The following is a 27686-nucleotide window of genomic DNA, read 5'->3' on the forward strand; positions in this document are numbered from 1 at the left end:
GCGCACACTCCCTTCCCACAGCGTCTCTCAACACTTGCATTCATGAGCCCCTCCTAATGAGCCTGGCTAAACATTTTTTCCCCAATCGCCCCTCCAATGAAATTTTAATTCCACATATATATTATGTGTACATCTGTTTATGTACTGTGTGCATACTGGTGCTTTCGACATGAAGTAAGATTTTTTTTGGACCCAACACCATCCGCTCAAAAGCAGTTTTAACCCCCTGGGTGTAAGCAGATAGAGTAAAAACCAGGCATGGCTTTCTTGACAGAGGAGAAGCCATTCTGGGCCTAAGCCACTTTGTGATCCAAGCCTGGCCGCAATGCTTGTCCTTGAACAGGTCTCAGTAATTAATCACCTTTTTTTTTTTTTTTTTTTTTTTTGGTTTTTTTAGGGCCGCACCTGCGGCATAGGGAGGTTCCCAGGCCAGGGGTCGAATCGGAGCCGTAGCTACCAGCCTAAACCACAGCCACAGCAATGCCAGATCTGAGCCACATCTGTGGCCTACACCACAGCTATGGCAACACTGGATCCTTAACCCACTGAGCAAGGCCAGGGATCGAACTCCCGTCCTCATCGATGCTAGTCAGATTTGTTTCCACTGAGCCATGAGGGGAACTCTTGTAATTAATAATCTTAAAGTAACAAAAGAATGCAGAATAAATGACTGAATCAGGCATGAGAAGTAAGTGGTAGCAAAGGTAATATATCCCCTGTAAAGACTTCCAGTTCTGGGAGTGCCCATCATGGCTTAGTGGTTAGCGAACCCCACTAGCATCCACAAGGACATGGGTTCGATCCCTGGCCTTGCTCAGTGAGTCAAGGATCTGGCACTGCCATGAGTTGTGGTGTGGGTCCCAGATGTGGCTTGGATCTGGCATGGCTGTGGCTGTGGTGTAGGCCGGCGGCAACAGCTCCAATTCGATCCCTAGCCTGGGAACCTGCATATGCCACAGGTGCGGCCCTAAAAAGACAAAAGACACACACACACACACACACACAAGACTTCCAGTTCTGTTTCAATGGTAAAGATTAGCCTGAAGCACTAACCACCAGATCAACTAGAACCTAAGGGGTGGTGATGGTGACCTTTTCTGACCTTTGTGACTTCAATCAACTAAAGCTTAGACTCTGTCCAACCCCTTCCATGAAAAGCATGTAACCCTTAGCTTAAAACTTCCCCAATTTTGCTGTTCAGGTGACACTGCTTTGGCCAAGATACCCAGTGTTCTCCTTACTTGCTGCAAGGAATGATACATCTTTCCTTCTCCTATTCTCTGGCTTGGCTGTGTCTTTTGGCTTGACACCCACCAAGAGGCGAACCCCATTTTCAGGTAACATGGGGAGCAATATCCCATACCTTTGAGCGATCTTCAAACAACTGAAATCTTTTTTTTTTTTTTTTTTTCTTTTTTTAATCTTTTTGTCTTTGTTGTTGTTGTTGTTGTTGCTATTTCCTGGGCCGCTCCCGCGGCACATGGAGGTTCCCAGGCTAGGGGTCGAATCGGAGCTGTAGCCACCGGCCTACGCCAGAGCCACAGCAACGCGGGATCCGAGCCGTGTCTGCGACCTACACCACAGCTCACGGCAACGCCGGATCTCTAACCCACTGAGCAAGGGCAGGGATCGAACCCGCAACCTCATGGTTCCTAGTCGGATTCGTTAACCACTGCGCCACGACGGGAACTCCTGAAATCTTTTAAACTCAATGCTCTAGAGCCAAAATTGCCACACTTTACTTTCTGTCATTGACATCCGAAAGCTCTGGGGTTACTTCCACTTTCGAAAATGTGGGAAATGAGCATATTGCATAGTTTCACACGACGTAAGCCTCCCAAAGATTCTCTATGGCCTCCCCGTCCAGTTGAGAATCACTGCCTGAAAAGCACTACCTCTGAGTCATATTTTTTTAACCTAACAAATGACAAAGTGTGTGTCAGTCAAGGGGGCTGCTGTCATTTTCCCAGGAGCTTCGACTGTGTGCTTGAAGGCACTCGGAGGTGGGCACGCGGCCCCCTCCCAACTTGTTCACCACGTGGGGGAGCAGAATGTGCCACGTTCAAATACGTCTTCGGTATATTAATTCTTTTAAGTTGGTTATTTTCTAAGAAACAGCAGACATGGGAGAAACTCTGAAAACCAAGTCAAAGTCACCCTTTCCTAAGAAACATTTAGGAGTGCCCGTCATGGCGCAGCAGAAACGAATCCAACTAGGAACCATGAGGTTGCAGGTTTGATCCCTGGCCTCGCTCAGTGGGTTAAGGATCTGGCATTGCCATGAGCTGTGGTGTAGGTCGCAAATGCAGCTCGGACCTGGTGTGGATGTGGCTGTGGCTGTGGCTGTGGTGTAGGCCAGCGGCTACAGCTTCGATTCAACCCATAGCCTGGAAACCTCCATATGCCATGGGTGCGGCCTTAAAAGGACAAAAGACAAAAATATATATATATATATCTCTGAAAGGACACACAAGAAACTAGTATCAGAGTTACATGTTAGAAGAAGCCAAGTCCCCCTAAAACTGAACTCCCCTGCGGAGTTTATGGTTAACCCTTCTGTTAAACCCCCCCGCCGTCTGCCCCCCGTTCTTGTCCCCTCTGACCTCAATCCTGCGCTAACTGAACATGAATCAATCAGAGTCAGGTGACTAAAACGTTCCCAGATGGTTTCTTTGGGGCAAGATGAGCTAACAAATCCCCCCCACCCTCGGGTCATGGGTCATGGACCACCCGGCCAGAGACTCATAAACCTTAAGCATCCTGACCCCCAAATCTATGATTAACAAATGTCACAAGACAATGAATAGCTCCCCCCATCTCTGTTCTTCCCCTTTAAAAACTCCCTAACTCGAAGACTGAGCTGGAGCACATCTGAGGCTTGTCTCCCACTCTCTTGCTTGGGGCCCAGCAAAAAACCCTTACTTTGCCGCAGACACCCACTCTCAGGCTTGGCGTTTTGCGCAGCGAGCACACACAAGCCCTTGCTCGGTTTCAAAGAAAACCCCGAGCAGATGAGGGACAGGGGTGGAAGAACCAGCCCTCACATTACATTCTATTGCACACTGTCCATTTTTCAACCCTGTGGATGTGTGTCCCATCAAAAAGAAGCAAAAGAAAAGAAAGTTTTAAACAAAAAGAAAACATCGGTAAAGCATCACGTTGTTGGTTTTCCTACTAAGCCTGTTGGAATCCTCTTCTTTGGAATAATCAGAACATACGACCATCTAACTTTGGGGAAATGCACTGGACACTATTTCAAACATTCAGAAAATTAACAAGAAAAAAAGAAAAATGAGTTCGAACCCTTCCACCGAGAAACAAAGGAGATTTTTAGACACCGTTGAGGGAATGTTTAAACGCGATCTGTATCATTCTAATTCAACACAAGAGCATTCTCATAGCAGCAAAAGCCTTAAATATTTCTAATGACTAATTATATTTCCCTGGAGGGACACCCTTTGTTAGTCTTAACCATTTCCCCATTGTGGGGCGTCTGGAGTGCTGTCATTTCTGATCCCTCTAACTAATGTTATAATGAATACCTGTTCACTTCCCTGTCAACATATCAGATTTCCTTCGGAGAATTTCTAAGAAGTAAATGTCTGAGTCAGAGGGTAGGAATATTTCTAAGGTTTGTGAAACAGACCGCCTAGTTGATTTTCCAAAAGATTGTATTGATTCCCATTTCTACAAACCGGCAGGAAGGCGCCAGCTTCACTCCCCAGACACCATTCATCAGTCTCATTTTAACTGCGTTATTAGTCACAAGAGTGCACATCTTTCATTCCTTTCTGGTTTTCATAGGAATCCCCCTACTAGTGACGGTACCCAAATTACAATGGTTCGACTTTCCATTTTTTAAACTTTAAAATGGTATGGGAGTTCCCGTCGTGGTTCAGTGGTTAACGAATCCGACTAGGAGCCATGAGGTTGCGGGTTCCATCCCTGGCCTCGCTCACTGGGTTAAGGATCTGGCACTGCTCGTGAGCTGTGGTGTAGGTCGCAGATGTGGCTCGGATCCTGCGTTGCTGTGGCTGTGGTGTAGGCCGGCAGCTACAGCTCCAAGTCGATCCCTAGCCTGGGAACCTCCATATGCTGCGGGAGTGGCCCAAGAAATGGTAAAAAGACAAAAATAAATAAATAAATAAAATAAAATGGTATGACAGTTGCCAGTAGAAACTATACTTCGAATTTTGACTTCAGATCTCTTCCTGGGCTTGCAGTATGATCCTCTCCATGATGCTGGGCAGCAGCAGCCACAGCTCCCAATCGGACCTGTGCTCACGAGGGTAAATAAGCTGTATGCTTACAACCATTCTGCACCTACATGACCATTCTGTTTTTCCCTCTGTACAGTATCCAATAAACTATGAAACCAAGCAAGACCCTGCGGGGCTCTCCTGGGTACGAGCCCCTCCACGACCTTTGCTTCTGGTTTGTAGACAAGGCCTTTGTCTCCGAGGCCTTCCCCAAGTTCCAAAGAGCAGACCCAAGCAGTTAATGATTAGAGAAGTGGAAAAGGCAGAAACAAAGGAAAGCAGTCAAGAAAAGTAACAATAGCTTAAAAATAGAGTCAAGGGACTCCCCCTTCCTCCTGAGGGGTCATACATAATAATCTGATACAAGTCTTTGAGTTGTGCTGCAGAAACTAAGTGGAAGATGGTGACTCCATGCTGACCACAAGCACACAGACCCCAGACCAGTTGGAACCAAAAGGCTGAGATTCCGGAAACATCACTCTGCTGCCTCACCACCAACCAGTCTGAAAGAATGTCCATAAGCTGATCAGGCCTGCTACCATCCTCTCCCATAATTGTGGCCTTTAAAAACCCTTCCCTAAAAGCCATCAGGGAGCCTGGGTCTTTTGCGCATTAGCTGCACGTTCTCCTTGCTTGGCCCCCTGCAATAAACACTGTACCATCCTTCAGCACAATCCCCTGTCAGTAGATGGGCTGTGCGTCAGGTGAGTGGACCCAAGTTTGGTTCAGTACCAATTTCATGAGTTTTTCAACATTTTTTTTTTTTTTTAATGGCCATACCTGCAGCATATGGAAGCTCCTGGGCCAGCAACTGAATCCAAGCCACAATCCAAGGCAGTGCCAGATCCTTTCACCCATTGTGCCAGGCTTGGGATCGAACCCACACCTCCACAGTGACCCAACCCAATGCAGTCAGATTTTTAACCCACTGTGTCACAGCAGAAATTCCTTAACACTTTATTATGAAATAGGCTTTCTGCGAGATGATTTTTCTCCCAGCTGGAGATTAATGTAAGTTTTCTGAGCATGTTTAAGGTAGGCTAGGCTAAGCTATGATGCTCAGTAGGTTAGGTATATTAAATGCATTTTCAACTTCTAACATTCAGGACGTAACCCCATCATGAGTCAAAGAAGATCTTAATTTCCCCACTGAGTTTACAGTTGGGTACTGTTTTGTAAAAGATATTCTTTCTCTTGTTTGAAGTACCCTTCCCTTTCTAGTTTGTCATGAGACTGTGGGCACTGGGGTGTAGACACTGTACACTGCCCACTGAGTGTCTATGGTGATACGGGGGCTCTCTCTTTTGTTTGATCAATATGATGTGTTTAATCAATTTAAGGCCCAGGATAAACACACTTTCCAGTCATGACTGGTTATACTTTAATGCTATTAAGTTAGGCAGTCTAATATTTAAGATTTTTACCTCTTTATTAATAACCAACATATAGCTTGAAGGTTTTTTTATTTTTATTTTTTGCTTTTTAGGGCCACACCTGTGGCATATGGAGGTTCCCAGGCTAGGGGTCGAATCAGGGCTACAGCCGCCGGCCTACACCACAGCCACAGCAATACCAGATCCGAGCTGCGTCTGTGACCTACACCACAGCTCATGGCAACACCAACACCGGATCCTTAACCCACTGAGCGAGGCCAGAGATTGAATCTGCACCCTCATGGTTCCTAGTCGGATTCGTTAACCATGAAGCCACAGCGGGAACTCCCCAATATTTCTTAAATTTAACATAGCTGGTGCTAAAGCACTCAATTCTACTGGAAAGCCTTCAGTGATAAGTATGGTATTTGCATAATATGTCGCAGTTGGCAGGTATTAGTGTAGTGTTTTCCTGTTGCCCTCAGGATTAATTTTGACACTGACACCCATGGACCTCCACAAATTTGTTCCAATCTCTTTTATTTCCTTCTACTTCCCTACAGGAGCTATGCGCTATTTTATGACCCAATCTTGGACACGGCAGCCTAGCATACGCCTCCAATCCCTTCGATTAAGTCTCCAAGCCTTTGACAATCTACCTGTGCTGTGCAGTAGGGGGGCCCCTAGATTAGGTGGCTAATAACATTTAAATCAATTAAAATGAAAGAAAATGCAATGCCTTGGCCACACTAGCTCAATGTCGAGTGCTCTACAGTCCCATGTAGCTAGTGGTTATCCTCCTGGTTGGCACAGATCCAGAACATTCTCTCACGACAGAACTCCCAGCCGTCAGTGCTGGTAGCATTACTAAGGGCGTGCATATTCACACACTGCCCACCCACTTGGTCGTGTTTCAGGATGTCTATGATGTCTCCAACTAACCTGCAAGCAGGGCTGTGGCGGCCGCTCATTTGCAACGCTCTGTATTTAGGGTGGCGCTTAAGTGGATGAGCGCCAAATGCACAGTGAGTTGTTCTTAATAATCTCTTTCTGCCAGAATCTAGCTGTTTCTACTGCCAAAAAAAAAAAAAAAAAAAAAAAAATCTTTTAAAATGCTGGAATACCTAGTCCCAAGGCATTGGCCATCGAGCTAAAGATACAAAAGCTTGAAAATACATTAGCTTTGAAGGACTCATTTAGTCCTTCAGTTATTGTTAAAATTATGGACTACTCGTGTTGATTCACTCATGGGCGCTTCCTCCCTGCTGTGCTGACTCTTTTCAGTAAGTAGACTCTGGGCGGGTTGAGTGGAAAAGACGCCCTAGCCATTAGGCAGAGGCCATCATGCCTGGAAGAACTTTCTTTCTCCAGATTCGAAGCGGTTCCTATGGCCAACAGCTGGAGATCATTTCTGAACCCTATGGTCCCCACAGAGACAGGATTAAGTGACTATTAGACTCTCAGACTGGTCCATAAACAGCTCTTCTACCCACAGTATAGCTGTTTTCCTGATAGCTGCTTTTATGGGGAAAAAGTTCTTTAGCCCAAACGCAGCCCCAAATGACTTCTTTCAGATCGTTCCGTTGGTACAGAGATACTTACTACAATATTCTAAATGCAAAGCAACAAAAGTAATAAAAGTTGCCTAGAAGGTTATTCTAAGTGGTTGTCTGAGTTGTTGTTTTTAACCCTCTTAATTTCCTTTCCATATGAAACTGTACAAAAATAAATCAAAGGAGAAAACATTTCAAACAGGGCTTCAACTAAAGGTAGGAAAATGTTATGCATTAACTATGCTTGAATAACACAATTACCCTTCACCTAAATCCACTTCTAATTATATGTCACTCTATCACAAATCCATTGTGTCAGATGTAAAATTAATTTTGACTGTGAAAATCCTTGGATTAAAATGGGGTAAGGGAGGAATTCTCTTGCGGCAGTGGGTTAAAGGATCCACTATTTTCACTGCTGTGGCTCAGGTCGCCGCTGTGGCACAGGTTCGATCCCTGGCTGAGAAACTTCCACATGCCATGGGCATGGCCAGAAAAGGGGGGAGGGCTAAAAGAAATCACATCTATGATAAAAGGAAACCCTAAACAAAACAAAAAGACAACCCACAGAAAGGGAGAAAATCTTTGCAAATGAAGCAACTGACAAGGGACTCATCTCCAAAATTTATAAACACCTCCTACAGCTCAATACCCAAAAAACAAACAACCCCATCCAAAAATGGGCAGAGGATCTCAACAGACAGTTCTCCAAAGAAGACATCCAGATGGCCAAAAAACACATGAAAAGATGTTCAACGTCACTCATGATTAGAGAAATGCAAATCAAAACCATGATGAGGTACCATCTTACACCAGCCAGAATGGCCATCATCCAAAAGTCTACAAACAATAAGTGCTGGAGAGGGTGTGGAGAAAAAGGAACCCTATGACACTGTTGGTGGGATTGTACATTGGTGCAACCCCTGTGGAAAGCAGTATGGAGATGCCTCAGAAAACTAAACATAGAACTACCATTTGATCCAGCAATCCCACTCCTGGGCATCTATCCAGAGAAAATCATGACTCACAAAGACACATGTACTCTGATGTTCATTGCAGCACTATTTGCAATAGCCAAGACATGGAAACAACCTAAATGCCCATTGACGGAGGAGTGGATCAAAAAGCTGTGGTACAGAGACACAATGGAGCATTACTCAGCCATTAAAAGGAACGAAATACCGGCATTTTTAGCAACGTGGATGGACCTAGAAGTTATCGTGCTAAGTGAAGTCAGTCAGACATTGAGACACCAACATCAAATGTTATCATTGACATGTGGAATCTAAAAAAAGGATGCAATAAACTTCTTTGCAGAACAGATACTGACTCACAGACTTTGAAAAACATGATTTCCAAATGAGACACGTTGAGGGGTGGGGGGATGCACTGAGGGTTTGGGATGGAAATCCCGTAAAATTTGGTTGTGATCATTGTTGTACACCTATAAATGGAATAAAATTCATTAAGTAATAAAAAAGGGGGAGGGCTAAAAAAAATCACATCTATGATAAATAATTAAAATTGAAATAATAGCAAACGCTACAATCTCACATCTCTATTTGCATCTGCTTAAAACACTTCAAATTTCTCAGGAATCCCATTGTGGCTCAGCAAGTTATGAATCCGACTAGTACCCATGAGGATGCGAGTTACATCCCTGGCCTCACTCAGTGGGTTAAGGATCTAGCATTGCTGGGAGCTGTGGTGAGGCTGCAGATGTGACTCTTATCTGGCATTGCTGTGTCTGTGGTGTAGGCCGGCAGCTGTAGCCCTGATTCAACCCCTAGCCTGGGAAATTCCTATGCAGCATCTGCAGCCCTGAAAAAGCGAAAAAAAAAAAAAAAAAAAAAAAAGGTTCAAATTTCTCACTTTTTTTTTTTAAAGATTGATTCATTCATTTATTTATTTTTTGTCTTTTTGCTATTTCTTGGGCCGCTCCCACGGCATATGGAGGTTCCCAGCTAGGGGTCGAATCGGAGATGTAGCCGCCGGCCTATACCACAGCCACAGCAACTCGGGATCCGAGCCGCATCTGCAACCTACACCACGGCTCACGGCAATGCCGGATCGTTAACCCACCGAGCAAGGGCAGGGACCGAACCCGCAACCTCATGGTTCCTAGTCGGATTCGTTAACCACTGCGCCACAATGGGAACTCCTCACTTTTTTTTTGTCTTTTTGGGGCCGCACCTGCAGCATATGGAGGTTCCCAGGCTAGGGGTTGAATCAGAGCTGTAGCCACTGGCCTGCACCACAGCCACAGCAATGTCAAATCCAAGCTACATTTGCGACCTACACCACAGCTCACGGCAATGCCAGATCCTTAAGTCACTGAGGGAGGCCAGGAATCGAACCTGTGTCCTCATGGATGCTATCAGATTCTTTTCCACTGAGCCACTATGGGAACTCCCCAACTGCACTTCTGAAGAGCCCAAATAAACTCTTTATTCTTCTTCTTTGTGGCCACACCCATGGGAAGCAGAAGTTCTTGGGCCAGGGATCGAACCCTCACCACAACAGTAACCAGAGTCACTGCAATGACAATCCTGAGCCACCAGGGAATTCCAATAAACTCTTTTCTTATTTGCAGTCTCCTGCCTTATCTTTTTAGTTGATATATGTCTGTATTGATGTGTTTGAATGTGGACCATGGATTCTTTTTCTTTTTTTTTTTTTGTCTTTTTAGGGTCACACCCACAGCATATGGAGGCTCCCAGGCTAGGGGTCGAATCGGAGCTGGCAGCTGCCGGCCTACACCACGGCCACAGCAATTTAGGATATGAGCTGTGCCTGCACCTACACCACAGCTCATAGCAACACCAGATCCTTAACCCACTGAGCAAGGCCAGGGATCGAACCTGCATCCTCATGGATGCTAGTCAGATTCATTTCTGCTGAGCCACAATGGGAACCCCCGGAACACGGATTCTGTCTTCAGATTCTATTTACACATCTAATGTCTATTCAGATTTTTTAAGTTACTATTTTAAAAAAAAAATTCTTTAGAGCCATGCCATGGCATATGGAAGTTCCCAGGCTAGGGGTCTAATCAGAGCTGTAGCTGCCAGCCTACGCCACAGCAACGCCAGATCCAAGGCACATCTACGACCTGCACCACAGCTCACAGCAATGCTGGATCCCTAACCCGCTGAGCAAGGCCGGGGATCGAAACCACATCCTCATGGATACTAATTGGATTTATTTCCGCTGTGTCACAATGGGAACTCCATAAAGTCACTATTTTCAATAAACAGAAACGCTAAAAATTATGCATATCTGAAACCAGACACAGCCCTGAGGGGGTCCTGGGCGCAAGAGCCTTCCTGTGTCCCCCATTTCTTGTTCTTAGGAAATGGGCCTCATTCAGCCTCCATCGATGATGAGCCCATGACGTTGTCCAGGAACCTTCCGAGTTGGTTCTCCTCTCTGATCAGTGTGCCCTTCTCGCAAGTGCTGTTACTCTAGTCAGTAACCCAGAAGACCACCGTCGTGATCAAGCCGAGGTCTCCCGACTCCGGCTCTGATGACTAAGAGGCCCCCAACGAGAGAAGAATGCATGTTTCTCCCAATCCCGATTCCTATCTGAAAGCCTGGTCGTCTCCTTTTTACTATAAAACGCCTCACGTTTCTTCCCAAGGGGGGCACAGTCTTTAGGGCATCAGCCTGCCGTGACCCTCCTTTGCCTGGCAAAGCGATAAAGCTCTTTTTTTCTTCGTTACCCCAAACTCTGCGTTTCAACTCGGCACCAGCAGACAGAGGCTGATTTCCGGCAACATATCCACATACCTAAACATCAGATTGAGAACTTTCTTCCTATAGATACATCGCAAAAGCCCCAAACACTCTAAATATAAATTCTACAGTGCCATGAACTCTACGCCATGTGAACTGGAGAAATCTGAAGCCAAATTCAAGGTCAAGGGTGTCAGCAGCAGCCATGTGATTGATACACAGTCAGAATGCAAGTCAGCTACAGCTGTGTTCCTGGCAAGCCGCCTCAAGAAGGCAGCTAAAACTACTCTGAAGCAGGCCAAAAAAAATCCGACTTGCTACAGAACCTAAATATTCTGCCAAATTCCAGAGCTTTCTATCTCACCTTGTGGATTAAGCAATGAAATGACCTAATGAAATAAATTTTACTCCCTCTCTCCTCGTACTTCCAGACTCGGAAAGAATCTATCTTCGCTCTAAGAAAAATCTCTCTCTCTCTTCTTATGTGCTTAGGAGACACCTCCTCTTAGGTATCTGTCCTGTTTATGCCACAGTTTCTACTGAGTTCATGAGCAACCACGAGACGGAGCATGCGTGCCAAAGGAGGGTCATGATGGCCGGTGAGGGGGGGCAGAATTTGCCACCCCAAAATATGTCTCTTCGGCAAATAGATGATCTTGAGCCGACTATTCTTAAGAAACAGTAGACGGGAGAAGCTGGGAAAACCCGGTAGAAGTAGCCCTTTTGTAAGAGATATTTACATTTGTAAAGGAAAAATCTCCATTTGGAAGGGTGTTCCCCTCCCTGTACCTGGAAGAGCAGGGTGACTCTAAATTTCTAGAAACTCTTATCAATGGGGAGAACACGAACCTAAATCTGCATCACAATCTCAGCCTTATTTAGCTGCTCCACCTGAAAATCTCCCACCGAGGCCCCCAACCTCCAACCTCTTTTGTCTTCGGCTATTTAAGGTGAAGTATTTAAGGTGGTACCTTGAAACGTGGTACCTTAGGTCCTTTCAGGGACTTCCTGTTTTCCTGGGTCTCTCCCATGGCTACGGGAGATATTCAGGTGATTAAGCTTCTGTTTGTTTTTCCCCTGTTATTCTGTCTTTTATTATAGGGGGTCTCAGCCAAGAATCTAAAAGGGCAGAGGGAAAATTATTTTTTCTCCCCCCACATCCATGAAAAAGATTTTAGCAGCAGACAGATGCTAAAGGAGGCTCCCGGTTTCCAAATTATTTACTTTTTTTGGCTAGAAGAGCCACAATGGCCATTACCCACTGTAATAAGCCATTGTTATTTGTTCAAGTTGAAGTGATTCCCCAGGCTTCCTGGTGTTTGCTGCCTGGTGATTCTATTACCTTAGCCTTTTTCTTTAATAAGACTTCTCCCCTTCCTCACCAATGCTGGCTCTTAAGGCTATTTTTCTCCAACAAACTGATTGCAGGCCATAAAGATGTTCAGTAGCAATTAGGTTTTATTGTTCTCATCTCACTTAGGAGTACAGAAGCTATCAAAATGTAAAATGCACATTTCCTCTGACTTAGCAATCCCCCTTCCAGGAATTCATCCCTTAGACGGGTGCCTGTGTGGGTACAAGGAGGTATGCGCAGATACTAATTTGCAGCATGATTTAAAGCGGCAAATAATGGACACAATCTAACTATTCATCAATACGAGACTGCTTAAATAAAGAATGATGCGTATTGCAAGGCAGGCATGTGGTAGATCCCTGTGCGCTGAAGTGGCGTGCTCGGTACAAAAAGCAAGGCGGAACAAAGTCTCAAGCACGCCAGCAGATGTATTTTTTAAGGGACTATATATCCATATACGTGTGTGTGTGGGCATGCATGTGCGTACACGCGCGCACACACACACACACACACACACAAAATCTTTGGAAGAAGAACAAAAGAAATGGATGAAGGTAGTGACCTCTGGTAAGGGAACCAAGGGGCACATGAGGGGCAGTTTTCTATCTTTTCTGTAGGGCTTAACTTACGCTGTGTATCAATGGTATAAAGGTTTTAAACACACACAGAACACACACAGAGAGTAAAGAATAGTCATCAAAGAATGAACCCTGCCAAAGCTATCTCACAGTGGCACCTACTGGTAAAGTCACTGCCTGTCCCAACGTGTTCTCTACGAGAAGAAAACCCAACGTTTGCTCGGCGCGGCCATTTCAGCCCTTGGTCAGGAAATAGGTTTCTATTAAAGCCTTAGAAGGAACTCGTCACTCGTCCCAAGTCTTCCAAGCCTTAATAAGACTTAAAAGTACCATCTGGCTGGGAAGTTATGGTTCATTATCGTCTGAATTGCAAGCTATAAAAATGAGTGAAGCATCTCTCTATATCCTTCCGAGGAATGTTAAGTAAAAAAAGCAAGGCAGAAACAAAAAAAGTGGGCAGCGGATGCGGTCATTGATCTGAGAAGGGGAGGGGATTACACGCAGACCCACGGGTTGACTCGTATTTTAGAAATGGAAAGATAACCCATTAAAACAAAGAAGGAATGGCTGCTATAAAGGAAGGGAGGGGCTGTGCTGGAGAGGAGAGGAATGCATTCCATTTCTCCAAATCCTGGAGATGCTCAGCGGGAGCTGGTCTGCCTGCGTCCCAGGGGGACGTTCCCCAAGGTCTGGAGGTACTTTTAGTGTCACACCTGGGGGTCGGGAGGAGTGCACTGCTGACATCTAGTGGGTAGAGGAGAGCTCAGGGATGCGGCGGAATAGCCTACAGTGAACGGCCGCCTGGCTTCCCATAGCAAAGAACCATCCGGCCCAAAAGGTCCACAGTACAACTGATGTGTCTAAGAAGGAACTTGCACCTAGGATATTAAAAAAAAAAAAAAACCTCTTACAACGTAAAGTGACAAATAACACAATTTAAAAGTGGGCAATTGAGTTCCCGTCTTGGCTCAGTGGTTCAAAGATCTGACTAGGAACCATGAGGTTGCGGGTTCCAGCCCCGGACTCACTCAGTGAGTTAAGGCTCTGGCGTTGCCGGGAGCTGTGGTATAGGTTGCAGACACGGCTCGGATCTGGCGTGGTTGTGGCTGTGGCTGTGGCTGTGGTGTAGGCCGGCAGCTGTACCTCCGATTTGACCCCTGGCCTGGGAACCTCCACATGCCGCGGGTGCGGCTCTAAGAAGCAAAAAAAATAAAACAAAATTTTAAAATTTTAAAAATTAAAGTGGGCAAAGGATCTGAACAGGCAGTTCTCCAAAGATGATATACAAGCGGCCAATAAACACAGGAAAATATGTTCCACATCCTCAGACAGCAAGGAACGTGAATCAAAGCCACGGTGAGCTACGACTTCACACCCACTAGAATGGCTCTACGGTTAGCCCTTGAACAATGCAGGGGTTGGGGCAACGACGCCCCCCCCCAGGCAATCAAAAATCCAAGTATAACTTTACAGTCAGCACCCTGTATCCAGTTCCGCATCAGCGGATTCAACCAACTCTGGATCATGCAGTAATGTAGGATGTACTTAGTGCAAAAAACATTCACATATAAGTATACCCGTGCCCTTCAACTCCACGTTGTTCAAGAGTCAACGGTGATCAAAAAGACCATAACAAGTGTTGAAGATATGGAGAAAGTGGAACCCTCGCGCACTGCTGATGGGTATGAAAAACGCTCTCACCACTTTGGAAAACACTCTGGCAGTTCCTCACAAAATTAAATATACAGTCACCATGTGACCTGCAATTCCACTCCTAGGTATACACCCAAGTGAAATGAAAACCTATGTCCACGCAAAAACTGGTACACAAATGTTCATAGCAGCATGATTCATAGCAGCCAAAAAGTAGAAATGGCAAATGTCTACCAATGGATGAATGGATAAATCAACTGTGATATAACCACATCATGAACTATTATTTTTTAATAAAAAGAAATAAAGTACTGATAGACGCTACAGCATGGAACGACCTTAAATTAACAACATTACGCTAAGTGAAAGAAGCCAGTCACAAAAGGCCACATACTGTTATGATTCCATTTAGGGTTGACCCTTGAACGACACAGCTTTGAACACTGCGGGTCCACTCAGATGTGGATTTTTTTCACGAGGTAATACTACAGTACCACGTGATCCATGGTTAGTTGAATCCATAGATGCAGAATCACAGATATGGAAGAACGTGTATTCGGAGGGGTGCCTGGCAGATCTTCGACGACACAGAGGGTCAGAACCCCAACCCCTGAATTATTCAAAGGTCAACTGTATACAAAATAGCCAGAACAGGAAAACCCACAGAGACAGAAGACAGATTAATGGTTGCCTAGAGCTGGGATGACAGGAAGCCTCGGGGTGTCAGCTAAAGGGTGTGGGGTTTCTTTTTGGAGTCATCAAAATGGTCCAAAATTGATTGCGGTGATGGTTGCCGAGATCTGTGAACGTGCGCCATACACTTTGAATGGCTAAATTCTATGGTATGTGAATCACATCTCAATCAACCGTTACTAAAAATCCAATCACAACGCGGGGGTGAATACTCTGATGGAGGTGGGTGCAAGGCACAGAAGGCAGAGGCCAGGAAAGAAAAGTCCAGAAAGGCTTCCCCCGATGAATAGGAACCTGTCAGTCATCAGGTTTGGTTTACTTTTTTAATTCTTTTTTTTTTTTAAGGGCCACACCCACAGCATATGGAGGTTCCCAGGCTAGGGGTCGAATCGGAGCTACAGCTGCCAGCCTACACCAGAGCCACAGCAACGCCAGATCCGAGCCACATCTGTGACCTACAGCACAGCTCACGGCAACGCCGGATCCTTAACCCAGTGAGCGAGGCCAGGGATCGAACCTGAGACCTCATGGATACTAGAGGGGTTCATTACCACTGAGCCACATTGGGATCCCCTTGCAATTAAATTCTTCATTGGTTTTATTGAGATTCCAGGGGTAGGGAGGTCGCAGGAAGGGGGCCATTTCAGGTATAGGGAATCTCAGGAGACATCTGAAAAACTCATTCAGATTGTCCGACTACAAAATCCCAAGCGTGGGAAGGACAAGGACACCATGGTGTGACTTAGCAGAGTGGCAGGTGGTGGAGCACACTGGCCTTCGCTCCCGGCCAAAACCCTGGACTGAATATTTTATGGGCAAAGGAATCGGTGGAAGAGGAAGAGCAGCAGCAGAAGAAAAGACGACGGATCTAGAGACGGGACAGCCTGTGTCTTTATATTAGATGTCCTAAATTGTCACCACAGTCAACTCAACCCTCTCCTAAATGTTAAGCTTGAAAACTGCTACAAAGAGAGACCAGCCCAGGACCATGTCTTTCTTCAAGGCACAGCTGACAAGCTGGACGACTCAGTACTAAGTGGTTTGACGGAAACGAAAAACAGTAAGAGGAGTAAGAATAAGAAAAACCACCTATGATTTAAATGTCCCGATGTTATGAGAAAAAATAATAGTGGCCCCTTCTGAGTTTAGACAAGAGCCAGAAACACAACGACAACGACGCAACCCAAAGAGCCACTTACCACAGGAACACGGGCATTTGGCTCAAATTCTGTAGAATCAGCATCTGAAAACGAAGAAACGAGCTCAGTAACTCACCAATACTGCTGAAAAGTAACTGAAGGAACGAGAATGCTTTTCATGAAGGTTATTAGAAAATCGCAGACTTACCTTTCAAGTTGAGACAGTTTCTCGCAAACTCGATCACTGCCAGTTGCATCCCGAGGCACACTCCTAGTTGAAAGAACACACGCATAAAGCAAATCAGCATATGGTGCAGCGCTTGCTGTTTCCTGCTCATTTGTTGCCGACCTCCTCCATCCAGAACGGAGGAGGTGCCAACAGAGTTTGCTGCTGTAGCCTCTGCCCTCAGAACACACGTGCAGGGGCAGGAAGGGGCTGGATGGCCCGAGTTGAGAAGGAAAAGGGTGGGAAAGGACAAGCTGAGGTCCAAAAGGGAAAGCTGCCTCCACCAGAGCGCCTGATGCCCTCACAGGATGTCTAACGACACCTCCTCATTCAAGAGGGGGTCTCCCGGGGCTGGGACGTCACATTCCCTCTTCTCGAGGTAGATGCACAGCCTTAAATACAGGCTGTGCTTGCGGGCAGCCCCTGCGGGCCAGCGGGCTGGGATCCAAGGAGCTCCTACAGGCGGCCAGTGGAGCAGGCGGTCTCTGCCCGGCTGCTGGGCCCTGAACAGCCCTGTAATCCTTGCCCCAGGGAAGGAGCAGCATCTGGGGGTGCTGGTGCCTCTGCTGCGGGCAGCAGCGTGATGGCGCGGCAAAATGGACCCGAACAAAGAGCTCGGTAAGGAGAAAAAAGGACTCGTGTGGGTCCAGGCCTGTTGCTATGGCCCAGCTCCACATTCACTGCAGCCCATCAATCCTCTCAAACAAACAAGCACCAAGGAACCTTCCAGATGCTTTTACAGGCACATCCAAGGTACAGAAGGGGCTCAAAGGAGAGAGCAATCAATACACAGGCACGCCAGGACAAGTCGATAAGCACGTAACAGCTGAGTGTTTTGGGGGGAACTTTAGGAAGTTCCAGAAGGCCAGGACATAAAGAGACACTGTGTGCAAGAGAAAGCTAAAGAGCCACAAACAATTCTATGCAGTGAAAATTATCCGAAGACCGCTCACCACATTTCAACAGAAACAAAACAAGATTACTTCAAAAGAAAACAGTGGTCCAGATGAGCCTGGATGGGCAAAACAAAGCAAAGCTTCTCTGGTGAAAATGGAGCCCAAGCGGACAGCATCTAGGAGGCGAATCAAACAACAGGCAAGCGGGGAAACGAAGAGTCGGCCGAGACTAGGTCAGGCGCACCAAAGCAGGTCCACTCAGTCCGGAAACCCACCAGCTCACGCAAGCACAGCACGGAACACAGCCCCTCCCAGCTCCCTCCACTGCCTCACTCCCCAACCGCAGGGCTGCCTTTTTCCCCATTGAGCCTGTGTTTCATCCGGTTTCACTGCTTTGCAATTGCACCAGAAGCATTGAAAAGATCAAGCTCTACTAAGTCTTAACAGAGCTGGCCCTGTACCACTGGATGGCCTTCCTGCATTATCTTTTCTAGAAGGAGCATATACATTTCAACTTCAACTTTTTTTTTTTTTTTTTTTTTTTTTTTTCAGGTGAGAAACAGCATTGTGGCATCTTGTTGGGTTGGTCTCTGCTTGAAGTGGTGCGAGATGGATTCAGCGGGGAATCAGAGAAGGCAAGGGCAGGAAAGAACAGCAGCTCGTCCCAGCCTCTTGCTACCCAACCACAACACTGCAAGTTCTCCGAGGTTGCCAATGTTTTTGCTGGAAAGGGCCAGAGAGTCAAGATTTTAAGCTCTGCAGGCTGTAGGGTCTCAAATTCTGCCAATGTACTGCAAACGCAGCCACAGACAATATGTAAACAAATTGGTTGTGTCTGTGTTCCAAGAAAAGATTGTTGACAAAAAGGCTGTGAGGCGTCCCATTGTGGCTCAGCAGTAACGAACCCGTCTAGGAACCATGAGGATGCAGGTTCGATCCCTGGTCTCACTCAGTGGGTTAAGGACCCGGCGTTGCCGTGAGCTGTGGTGTAGGTCGCAGATGCGGCTCGGATCCTGAGTTGCTGTGGCTGTGGAGCAGACCGGGGGCTGTAGCTCTAATTCGACCCCTAACCCGGGAACTTCCACATGCCTGGGATGCAGCCCTAAAAAGCAAATAAGTAAATAAATAAACAAATAAAAGGCTGTGAGCCAGGTATTTATTTAAGACTTGCAGAAGGTAGTTTCCAGACACTGCAGCAAACTACATGGCACCTGAATATTCACATTCAAGGTTCTACTTTTCACATTAACACACTCTAGTTGCCCTACTAGCGAAAAATCTAAAGCGTTCATAGCTAGGATTCATAAACATCAGTTTTACCCAGAAAAGGAATCTTCCTTGCCCTTGCCCAAGAAATCGCCTGGAGTTTTCCCAAGGTTCCTCTGATTCCGAAGCCTCCTGGCACAAGAACACCACTGCAATCAACACAAAAGGAGGATGAATGTGATATGATTTTTAGTTGTAAAACTGTTTTCAGCCATTCATGCTCAGTGATCCCAAATCCAGCACGTGGCACAATTGCTAGAGAACGGGCTTGGAATCTATTCTCAGAATCGATGACATGATTTCATATCCTAAACTTTCTTCTTGAAATCCTCCCAATGTTATAAACAAGTTGCAACAATTCCTTACAGCTGACCTTGATAGATACTGATAGGCGCTTGCAGCACGGGAGCATAGTGACTGAGAAACTCGATTCAATTAAAAATGCCACCGAAAAAATGATCTGAATAAAAATAGGTCAAGGTTCTCTTAAAAGCACTACTATAAAAATCTTCAGGCCTCTTATGCAATCAGAAGGAGTTCAACTGGTAACAATCAGCCTTAGATTTCGATGGCTAACTAAGTTGTGGCACAGGAAAATTTCCTGGCTCGGAGACACTTGACAGATTTTCTAGGTAAACACTCTCATTTGAAAAGAGAAAAACTAGAGGGTCGTGCTACCCTCCCAGCACAGCGCCACCCCCAAGAGTTCCATGGATCGCTAATCAACTCGTGTAAAAAAAAAGCAAAACCAAGAGAGGGAGGATTGTCACTGCTGCCTTCAACTTTGTACACGGAAGCGCCATCTCTGCATCTCTCAGTAGCATCAGCTCACTTTCCCTCCAATACGCTGTCTAAACCCTCCCTGGAATAAAGCTGTTTCCTTTGCACGAGCCACGAACATTTTCACGGCACGGTTCAAAGTAAACGCAATGTAAATGCAGCACAACCGCTCAGAATCAGCCCAAACTACCTTTCACAAGACCCCAAAACTGCCAACTGGGGTAAATCGAATCATTACGGGGAAATCACAGTAGCGCTGTCCTAAATGGCGTGGACGGTGCTCGGTACTCACTCAGCTTTGCAGAGCTTCTGCCAAGCTTCGTGGAATTTCACAGGGTCCTCAGTTTCGGTGGTCTGCTCCAGATCGATGGAGTCTATGTACTAAAAACATGCAACAGATTAAAGGGACATTTCGGAACAATAAATACTGGAACATACTAGAGACAACTAACACTGACACGGTTACGAAATCACTACCTATTATGCAGACACAGTAGTGGTCACTTGGCATTGAAAAGCACCACCTCTGTCCTGCGGCTCTTATAATCTTTGGGGGAGATTCCGAAACCAAACCACTGGGAGATAATGGCTGTGATGGGCAATGAAGAGAAAGCTGCGGAAGGAACCAGGAGCCAGAGCTGATCCAGACGCGGGCTGGAGAAAGGAAGAGAAGGGCTGCCTTCGGGAAGCTCTCCAGGGAGGGGATGTCCGAGAGGCGAAGCCCTCAAGGACGAGGGGACGTAAGCTGGGCACCTGCGCACGTCTGTGCAGTGGGGAGCCAGTGGGAAAGGTGAGCGGGAGATGGGGGGAGCCCCACAAAGGAACCACAGAGGAAAGAGAGCAGTGACCACTCCAGGGACCTCAAAAGAAGCTCCACCCAGCAAGGGAAAAGTTTACACTGGAAGCCACTGAAAGGTCTTAAGGAACAGAGTGATTGTGTTTATTTATTTATTTTTGTCTTTTTGACCTACACCACAGCTCACGGCAATGCGGGATCCTCAACCCACTGAGCAAGGCCAGGGATCGAACCCGCAACCTGATGGTTCCTAGTCGGATTCGTTAACCACTGAGCCACAACGGGAACTCCAGAACGGAGTGATTTTAAAAAGATCACTCTGGCTGGCACAGTGAGGGAAACAGATGAAAGACTGAAAACCACTTGGTGGCTTCCCGCACAAGTCAGGCAGGATAAACACAGCGCAAGCCCAAGATTCAAACAGTCCTTAGTGGAAGCCACTGACAAAGAATTCTAGTTTAGGAAAAACATGGACAACAATTCCTATGTACATAATGGTCCGTATATATCTATATTATCTTGGTATTTCTGTTTTAAAAAGTACTATCTGAATATATCTTAAGGTACAAAAATTTTAGGAGTCCCCATCGTGGCTCAGCAGAAACGAATCTGACCAGTATTCATGAGGACGAAGGTTCGATCCCTGGCCTCGCTCAGTGGGTTGAGGATCTGGTGTTGCTGTGGCTGTGGTGTTGGCCAGCAGCTGCAACTCCGATTCAACCCCTAGCCTGGGAGCTTCCATATGCTGCAGGTGTGACCCTTAAAAGAAAAAAAAAAAAAATTCACTTTATAAAATTTGTATTAAAACTGATTTTCTGGAGTTCCCGTTGTGGTGCAGCGGAAACGAATCCGACTAGGAACCATGAGGTGTGGCCCTAAAAAGACCAAAAAAAAAAAAAAAAAAAAAAAAAACTGATTTTCTATTGTTTTTTTCTATGAGGACCTGGGGGACTTAGAGGAACAAGGACAGGAAGGAAAGTATTTCTTGGAAAATCAAAAATAAAAACTGATTAGAAAGGAGTTCTCTGATGACCCAGCAGGTTAAGGATACAGCCTTGTTGCTGCCATGGCACAGGTTCAGTCCCTGGCCCGGGAATTTCTGCATGCTGCAGGCGTGACCAAAAATAAAAATAGATTAAAAAGCAATGAGAGGAGTTCCCATTGTGGCTCAGTGGGTTAAAGACCTGATGTTGCCTCTGTGAGGATGCAGGTTTGAACCCCTGCCTTGTTCAGTGGATTAAGGTTGTGGCATTGCCATGAGCTGTGGTGTCGGTCCCAGATGCGGCTCCGATCTGATGTTGCCGTGGCTGTGGTGTAAGCCAGCAGCTGTGGGCTACTGATTGGACCCCCAGCCCGGGAATCTCCCTATGCTGCTGGTGCAGCCCTAAAAAGCAAAAAAAAATTAGAAAAATAAAAAACAAATAATCACTTTGCCAGATATATGGCATTTTAAAAATCTGGACTCAATTCCAGTGCTAAAGGGGGGGAAAGTTCCATTATTTTATCAGGTAAACACAAAATACTTAAATGACCATGAAGTACATATGTCCCCAAATGTCCAAAGCCTCATTTCAGAAACTGTGCCTTAAACCTACATGTAGAAGAGCAGTTAACATGGCAGGTCTGACCACTTTCCTTGGAAAGGCCTGCTTGTGCCGGCCCTTGGCTGGCAGCTGGAAATGTGGATTTGGGGAGGGTTCTCGCCATTCCCAGAACTGGTAAGAGTGGCTCCCTGTGCCCACAGTATTTGTAGAAACAATATGATGTGTGCAGAACACCTGCGTTCCTCCTGGGAGTCTGGAATTGTGACACTCCGTAGGCAGAGGGCACCCACGTGGCCAGCCCCCCGTCACACCCTGGGCACTGAGTCTCTCACAAGCTTCCCTGGTAGACAGCACTTCACATGTGTTGTCACAGCTCCCTGCTAGGGGACTTAAGCATGTCCTCTGTGACTCCGCTGCAGGAGGACTCTTGGGAGTTTGCGTCTGGTCTCCCCCAGATTTCATCCCATGTGCCTCTTGCCTTTGCTGAGTTGGCTCTGCATCCTAGCACTGTAGTAAGTCATAATCGTGAGGACAGGCGTAGGCTTAGTCCTGGGAGTCCTCCTGGTGAATCACCGATCCAGGAGGTGGGCTTGGGGACCCTTCAGGACAACCTGCCTGTCTGCGACACAAGCTGCCACGATGAAGGACTGAAATACGCAGAACAGGTGGGGCCTCACCATCAGATTCAACTTGTGGTTGATGGCCAAAGCTGAGTGTTCCAGGGCTTTGAACACGGAGGCGTAGCAGTCCCTGAGCTTGGTGTACTTGCCAACCAGGGCTATGGAACACGTTTTCTGTAACCTTTCATACCTGGGAAGGAAAACAAGCTTAAAGGTTATATGCATGTGACAACACATCACAAGCATAAGGACAGCCGCTGTTCTTATCCCAAGGCACTTTTTAAAACCTGACGAGCAGACATGCCTTGAATTTGATGTACTTGACTCAAATCCCCTCCCCACGCCGAAAGAACAAAAATCTGTACTCCAAGAGATTTCAAAATCACGAGAAAGCCCAACATTGACTTACATAAGCAGGCACAGTGATAAATTCGAGAAGAGGATATCAGAGAAAAAGGCAAAAGCATTCAAAATTAAAAGAAAAAACTTCTCCCCATCTCATAAACATGAGCTGTCCTTAAATTCATTTCTAAGGTGACACTGCATAAGAAAACGCATTCTCAGTGTCAAAAGGAGACACTCTAATATTAACTTTGTAAGGTGACACTCTATAAGAAAATGCATTCAAAGTGTCTACATTAAAAACTGCTACATTCCCAGCTGGCCCACAAAAGCCAGGTTATTTGTGGCATTCCTGAAGAATGGTGCTGAACTATTTAAAATATTATAAGCCACTTGGATCATTTTTATGAGAAAATTCCATTCTACGTAAGACACTCAATCACATTTTACCATCAGAGACACAATCTTTACTGTTGCTTTTGTCAGGAGATCTGTTCAAAGGACATGAAAAATGTCTGGTCTGGTACTAAGTATGTGGAAATGTTATTTAGGGCTGAAGATTTTTTAGGGCTTCGGGGGCAACCTGTTCCCCAAACACCCAAGAACAAAAATGTTACCAGGATGAGAAATATTCCTCTTTCGTATCAACATCTGCAAAGAGCGAAAGAGAAGCGTGATGGGAAGAGGCTGGAAGAAGAAAAAAGCACAAGGAGCTAAGAAGTCAAAACCGACAGCAAAGGTGACTTTCTAGGAAGAGCGTGAGAGAAAGAGGCTAAACCTTCAACTTGCTACTTAATTTTATGTCGCTCTGGAGACTGCCTGCCTGCCACCCAGCTCTAAGGCAAGGACGCAGGGAACAAAGCAAGGTGGGGTCAGGCCAAGATGACGGCAGAGGTCGGTGCGTCCCATCCCAGAGTATGGCCCGTGGGCGCTGGCCCAGCCCTCACCCGATCTCACCCCTCCTCTGATGGAGGGACATGGGCTCTGCTCCCGGGAAGGACGCAGGGCTGCGGTCAGCAGCGCCACCCCCGCTTCCACTCACCTTTGTCTGGTCTTCCTGGGGAAGGAGTCACCTGGCAGCTGGAAGGACAGGGGAGGCCGCTGGGTCAGGCCAGTGGAGGAAGGAGGCCAGCTGCCGCCCAGGCCGGGCTCCCGGAGCACTGCCCCGACCAGCCAAGCACCTGCCTCCTGCTCCTGCCTCGTGCTCCCCCTTCGGCCGTCAGCTGGGTGTGAGGCAGGCAGCTGACACGGCTGTGAGCTGCTGAGGGGAGGCAGGCGTGGGGTGGGCTTCGCAGGAAGGTTCCCAGGAGGGCAGGGTTGTCCTCCCTTCCAGCTTCGCCTCTGCGCAGCACTGGACCTCTGCGATCAGGCCTGCCCCTGTGACCTCTCTGCCTGCCTCCTAGTATCTCTCTGCGGGCTGCGCAGAGGGGACAGGGCCTAGAGGATGGCCACTTCGTCCCGCCACGACCAGTGAACCAACAACACGGCCAACGTGACGCAGAGGGACCGATGTTCACTCTCCCCTCTGCCTGAAGCCTCACGTGAGCTGAATGGTGGCCCCCAAAAAGCATATGTCCCCCAGAACCAATGAATGTGAACCTATCTGGAAAAAAAAGGTCTTTCCAGGTGCAGTTAAGTTAAGAATCTCCAGATGGGCTCGTCTTGGATTAGAATGGGCCCTAAGATAAGGACAAGCATCCTGAGAAAAGAGGAAGACACAAAGAAGGAGGACATGCGACAACAGAGGCAGAGACTGGAGTGACGTGGCCACAAGCCATGGAACACCAAGGAAGCCAGGAGAGCTGCATGGTACAGATTCGCCCCCAGAACTCCGGAAGAAACCAACCGTGCTGATGCCTTGACTTTGGACTTCTGACCCCCACAACCTTGACAGAACAGATTTCTGTTGTGTTAAGCCCCCCAGCTTGTGCTAACCTGTTACAGCAGCCACAGGAAACGAAACACCAAACACTTGCTTGAAAAAGCACAGAGGCAGGAGTTCCCCTCGTGGCTCAGTGGTTAATGAATCCGACTAGGAACCATGAGGTTGCGAGTTCGATCCCTGGCCTTGCTCAGTGGGTTAAGGATCCCATGTTGCCGTGAGCTGTGGTGTGTGTCGCAGACGTGGCTTGGATCCTCTGTGGCTCTGGCGTAGGCCGACAGCTGAAGCTCCGATTCGACCCCTAGCCTGGGAACCTCCATATGCAGTGGGAGCGGCCCAGGAAATGGCAAAAAAAAGCACAGAGGCATAGCATGTAATTTAAAACTATTTCCAATACAAAGAGTGAAAATATTAAAGTTTCTAATGCTTAAAGAGGATCAGCCCCAAGCTACTCCGAAAATTCCTACAAAGGGACTGAGTTCTTAAGCATTCTGGGGGGCAGAGTACCTAAGTTCAGAAGATGCGATTTGTTCCTGATCCTGCTTGCCCCAGAAAATCTTTTTTTTTTTTTTTTCTTTTGTTGGCGGCATATGGACATTCCCAGGCCAGGGATCCAATCCAAGCCACAGCTGTAACCTACACCACAGCTGTGGCAATGCCAGATCCTTAACCCACTGTGCCACAGCAAGAACTCCTTGTCCCAGAAATTCCAAAGCACTTTTTAAGTTTTAAAGTGAAAGGGGATATAAACCAACTATAATGGAAAAAATAAAAATCATTTTTAGAAAATTAAAAAAATAAACAGGGCCGTGAGAATAAAAAAAATTAATTAATTAATTAATTAATTAACCGAAAGGGCAAAAGAGCTTTCAATCTACCAAAGGTAAGTGGGTTTGTCACCAGCAAATCATTTTAATTATTGTTACCGACATAAGTAACCAATAGTGCCTGATATGATGTTAAGGCCTGATGCTTTTTCTCCCATAATTGCCATAGTGTGGTTGCTAGTATCCCCCAGTTATATATGGGTGGGAGAACAAGCCCAGAGAGGTTAAGTCATCTGTCCCAACTCACACAGCTCTGAAAGGAAGTGCTGGGGCCTGAATCCATGGGGCCTGACACCAGAGCTTACATTTTTTGCATTGACATATAATTGACACACAGCATTACATTAGTTCCAGGTGTACAACATAATGATTCAATATAGTACAAAACGATGACTCTACTAATTCTAGTTAACAGCCATTGCCGCACATAGTTACAATTTTTTTTCTTGTGATGAGAACCCCTTGGCAACACCAGAGCCTTCATGTAACTGCTTCACTGCTGCCGCGACCTCAGCTGCATGAGAAGTCAGCAGCCAGGACTTTTATGGAGTCACGCTTCATTTACAGTTCATAAAAGAAACAGGGGATGGGGATTTAATCTGAAAACCACATCAAATTAGACAAACCTTGTCTCAAAAACTAAACAATGAACTAGGAAATCAAAATGCTTCCACAATTTTTTTTTTTTTTTCAATTCTGGAATCCAGATTCCTCCAATTCACTCTGCTTTAAGTAGAGCAAAATCAAAGGGCCTGGAAATCTTTGAAATGTACAGCAAAATACCCTAACAATATGCTAGAGCCTTGGATATTTCCAGAACCAAACATACCCATGTAGAGAGTGGAATGCTACACAGCTACCTTTTAAGGTACAATTCAGTCCTAACCCCAACGCCAAGAATTATTCAAGATGACATTAGCAATTCCTTTTACAGTACCTGTCAGCCATATTTCTCCACTTGAAAAGCAAATTACTTGCAGAATCCCCAATGGGCAGATCCAATCTCTCTTTAAAATATTTAACGATGCCTTGTTCCTCCAAAAGCACAGGCACTCGGTAGGTGGAAGAAACATCGTGGATACATATGACCTGATGAATGATGATAAAATACCGTTATTTAATGAATGACTCAAACATGCCTCAGGAATGAACTCAAAAAATGAGCCAAAACCCAAGAGAGATGGCAGTTTACTTATCCTGACACAAGGAAACCAGAACCCAGCAACCTAAACAGGAGTCAGAATGAACACAAGGTTAGTTTGATCTAATTACAAAACACTTCCAACTCATTTTTCTACATCTGGAACCGTGGAAGCTGTAGTAGAATAACTATACGTACACATATATGGTCTTTGTTCCTAGTCCCTGGCACAGGGCTTCAAAACCCTTTGAAATTTCCTGAGTTAGAAGAGTAACTTTGTTAGGTTAACAAGGTGACTCAGGGTGACCCCAGATGACTTCAGGATGGCAGGTGGTCACTAGAAAAGCCAAGCAAGTGACTAGAAGGCTGGAGCTTTCAGCCACCTCACCTCCACGGAAGAGATGGGGACCAGAGAGTGAGTTCCAGCACAAGACGAGAGAGTTAATCATGCCTACATAATGAAACCCAAGAAAAACTCAGAACGTGGGGGCTGGGGAGCATCCTGGTTGGTGAATGTACAGATGGCGCAGGAGCGAGGTGCACCCTGACTCCACAGGGACACGAGCTCTTGTGCCTGGGACTCTCCTGCCCTGTGTGTTTCTTCCTCTGGCTCTTCATGTGCACCCTCTATCATCAAACAGTGATTGCAAGTACAGCGCTTTCCTGAGCTCTGTGAGCCATTCTAAGGAATGATCAAACCCGAAGGGGCTATGGGAAACTTCTGAGTTGTAGTCGGCCAGGCAGGAGGGCAGGTGGCTTGGGACAACGGAAACCTGCGGCTGGCGTCGGAAGTGCAGGGCAGTCTTCTAAAGGACTGAGCCCTGAAAGCGGCGGAGTCTGACGCCCACGCCAGGTAGTTAGTGTCTGCGTTGAACTGCAGGACCCCCGGGTGATGTCAGATACAAGCAACACGGATGCCGTATGTCAACATCCAAGACGCAACGCCCAAGGCACCATGTTCTAAGCCGAGATTAAAGCAGTCACAGCGAACTCACACACCTTGTCTGCTAAGTGTGGGCGTGCAGTTTG

At 46.5% G+C, this 27686-nt stretch overlaps 1 protein-coding gene across 8 annotated transcripts in view; it reads right to left on the reverse strand.

The window, feature by feature from the left end:
* Positions 1–27686, reverse strand: part of CTPS2 (CTP synthase 2) — a 131118-nt gene that overhangs the window by 64482 nt on the left and 38950 nt on the right. For all 8 annotated transcript variants that reach the window (XR_014835783.1, XR_014835784.1, XM_021080709.2 and 5 more), the window contains 6 exons: positions 26454–26605; positions 22523–22655; positions 19798–19886; positions 18780–18874; positions 16546–16608; positions 16398–16441 (listed from right to left, as the gene is read on the reverse strand). Coding sequence is in view for 6 of the 8 variants with exons in the window: in XM_021080709.2 (XP_020936368.1) it covers positions 16398–16441; positions 16546–16608; positions 18780–18874; positions 19798–19886; positions 22523–22655; positions 26454–26605 (576 nt within the window). In the remaining 2 variants the exon portion in view is untranslated. The remainder of the gene's footprint in view (positions 1–16397; positions 16442–16545; positions 16609–18779; positions 18875–19797; positions 19887–22522; positions 22656–26453; positions 26606–27686) is intronic.

Source organism: Sus scrofa, chromosome X (assembly GCF_054392235.1).
Source record: "Sus scrofa isolate SSC_HxYL_T2T_F1_AM1 chromosome X, Sscrofa_HxYL_maternal_Yorkshire_Landrace_v2.0, whole genome shotgun sequence".
NCBI classification, from domain to species: domain Eukaryota; kingdom Metazoa; phylum Chordata; class Mammalia; order Artiodactyla; family Suidae; genus Sus; species Sus scrofa.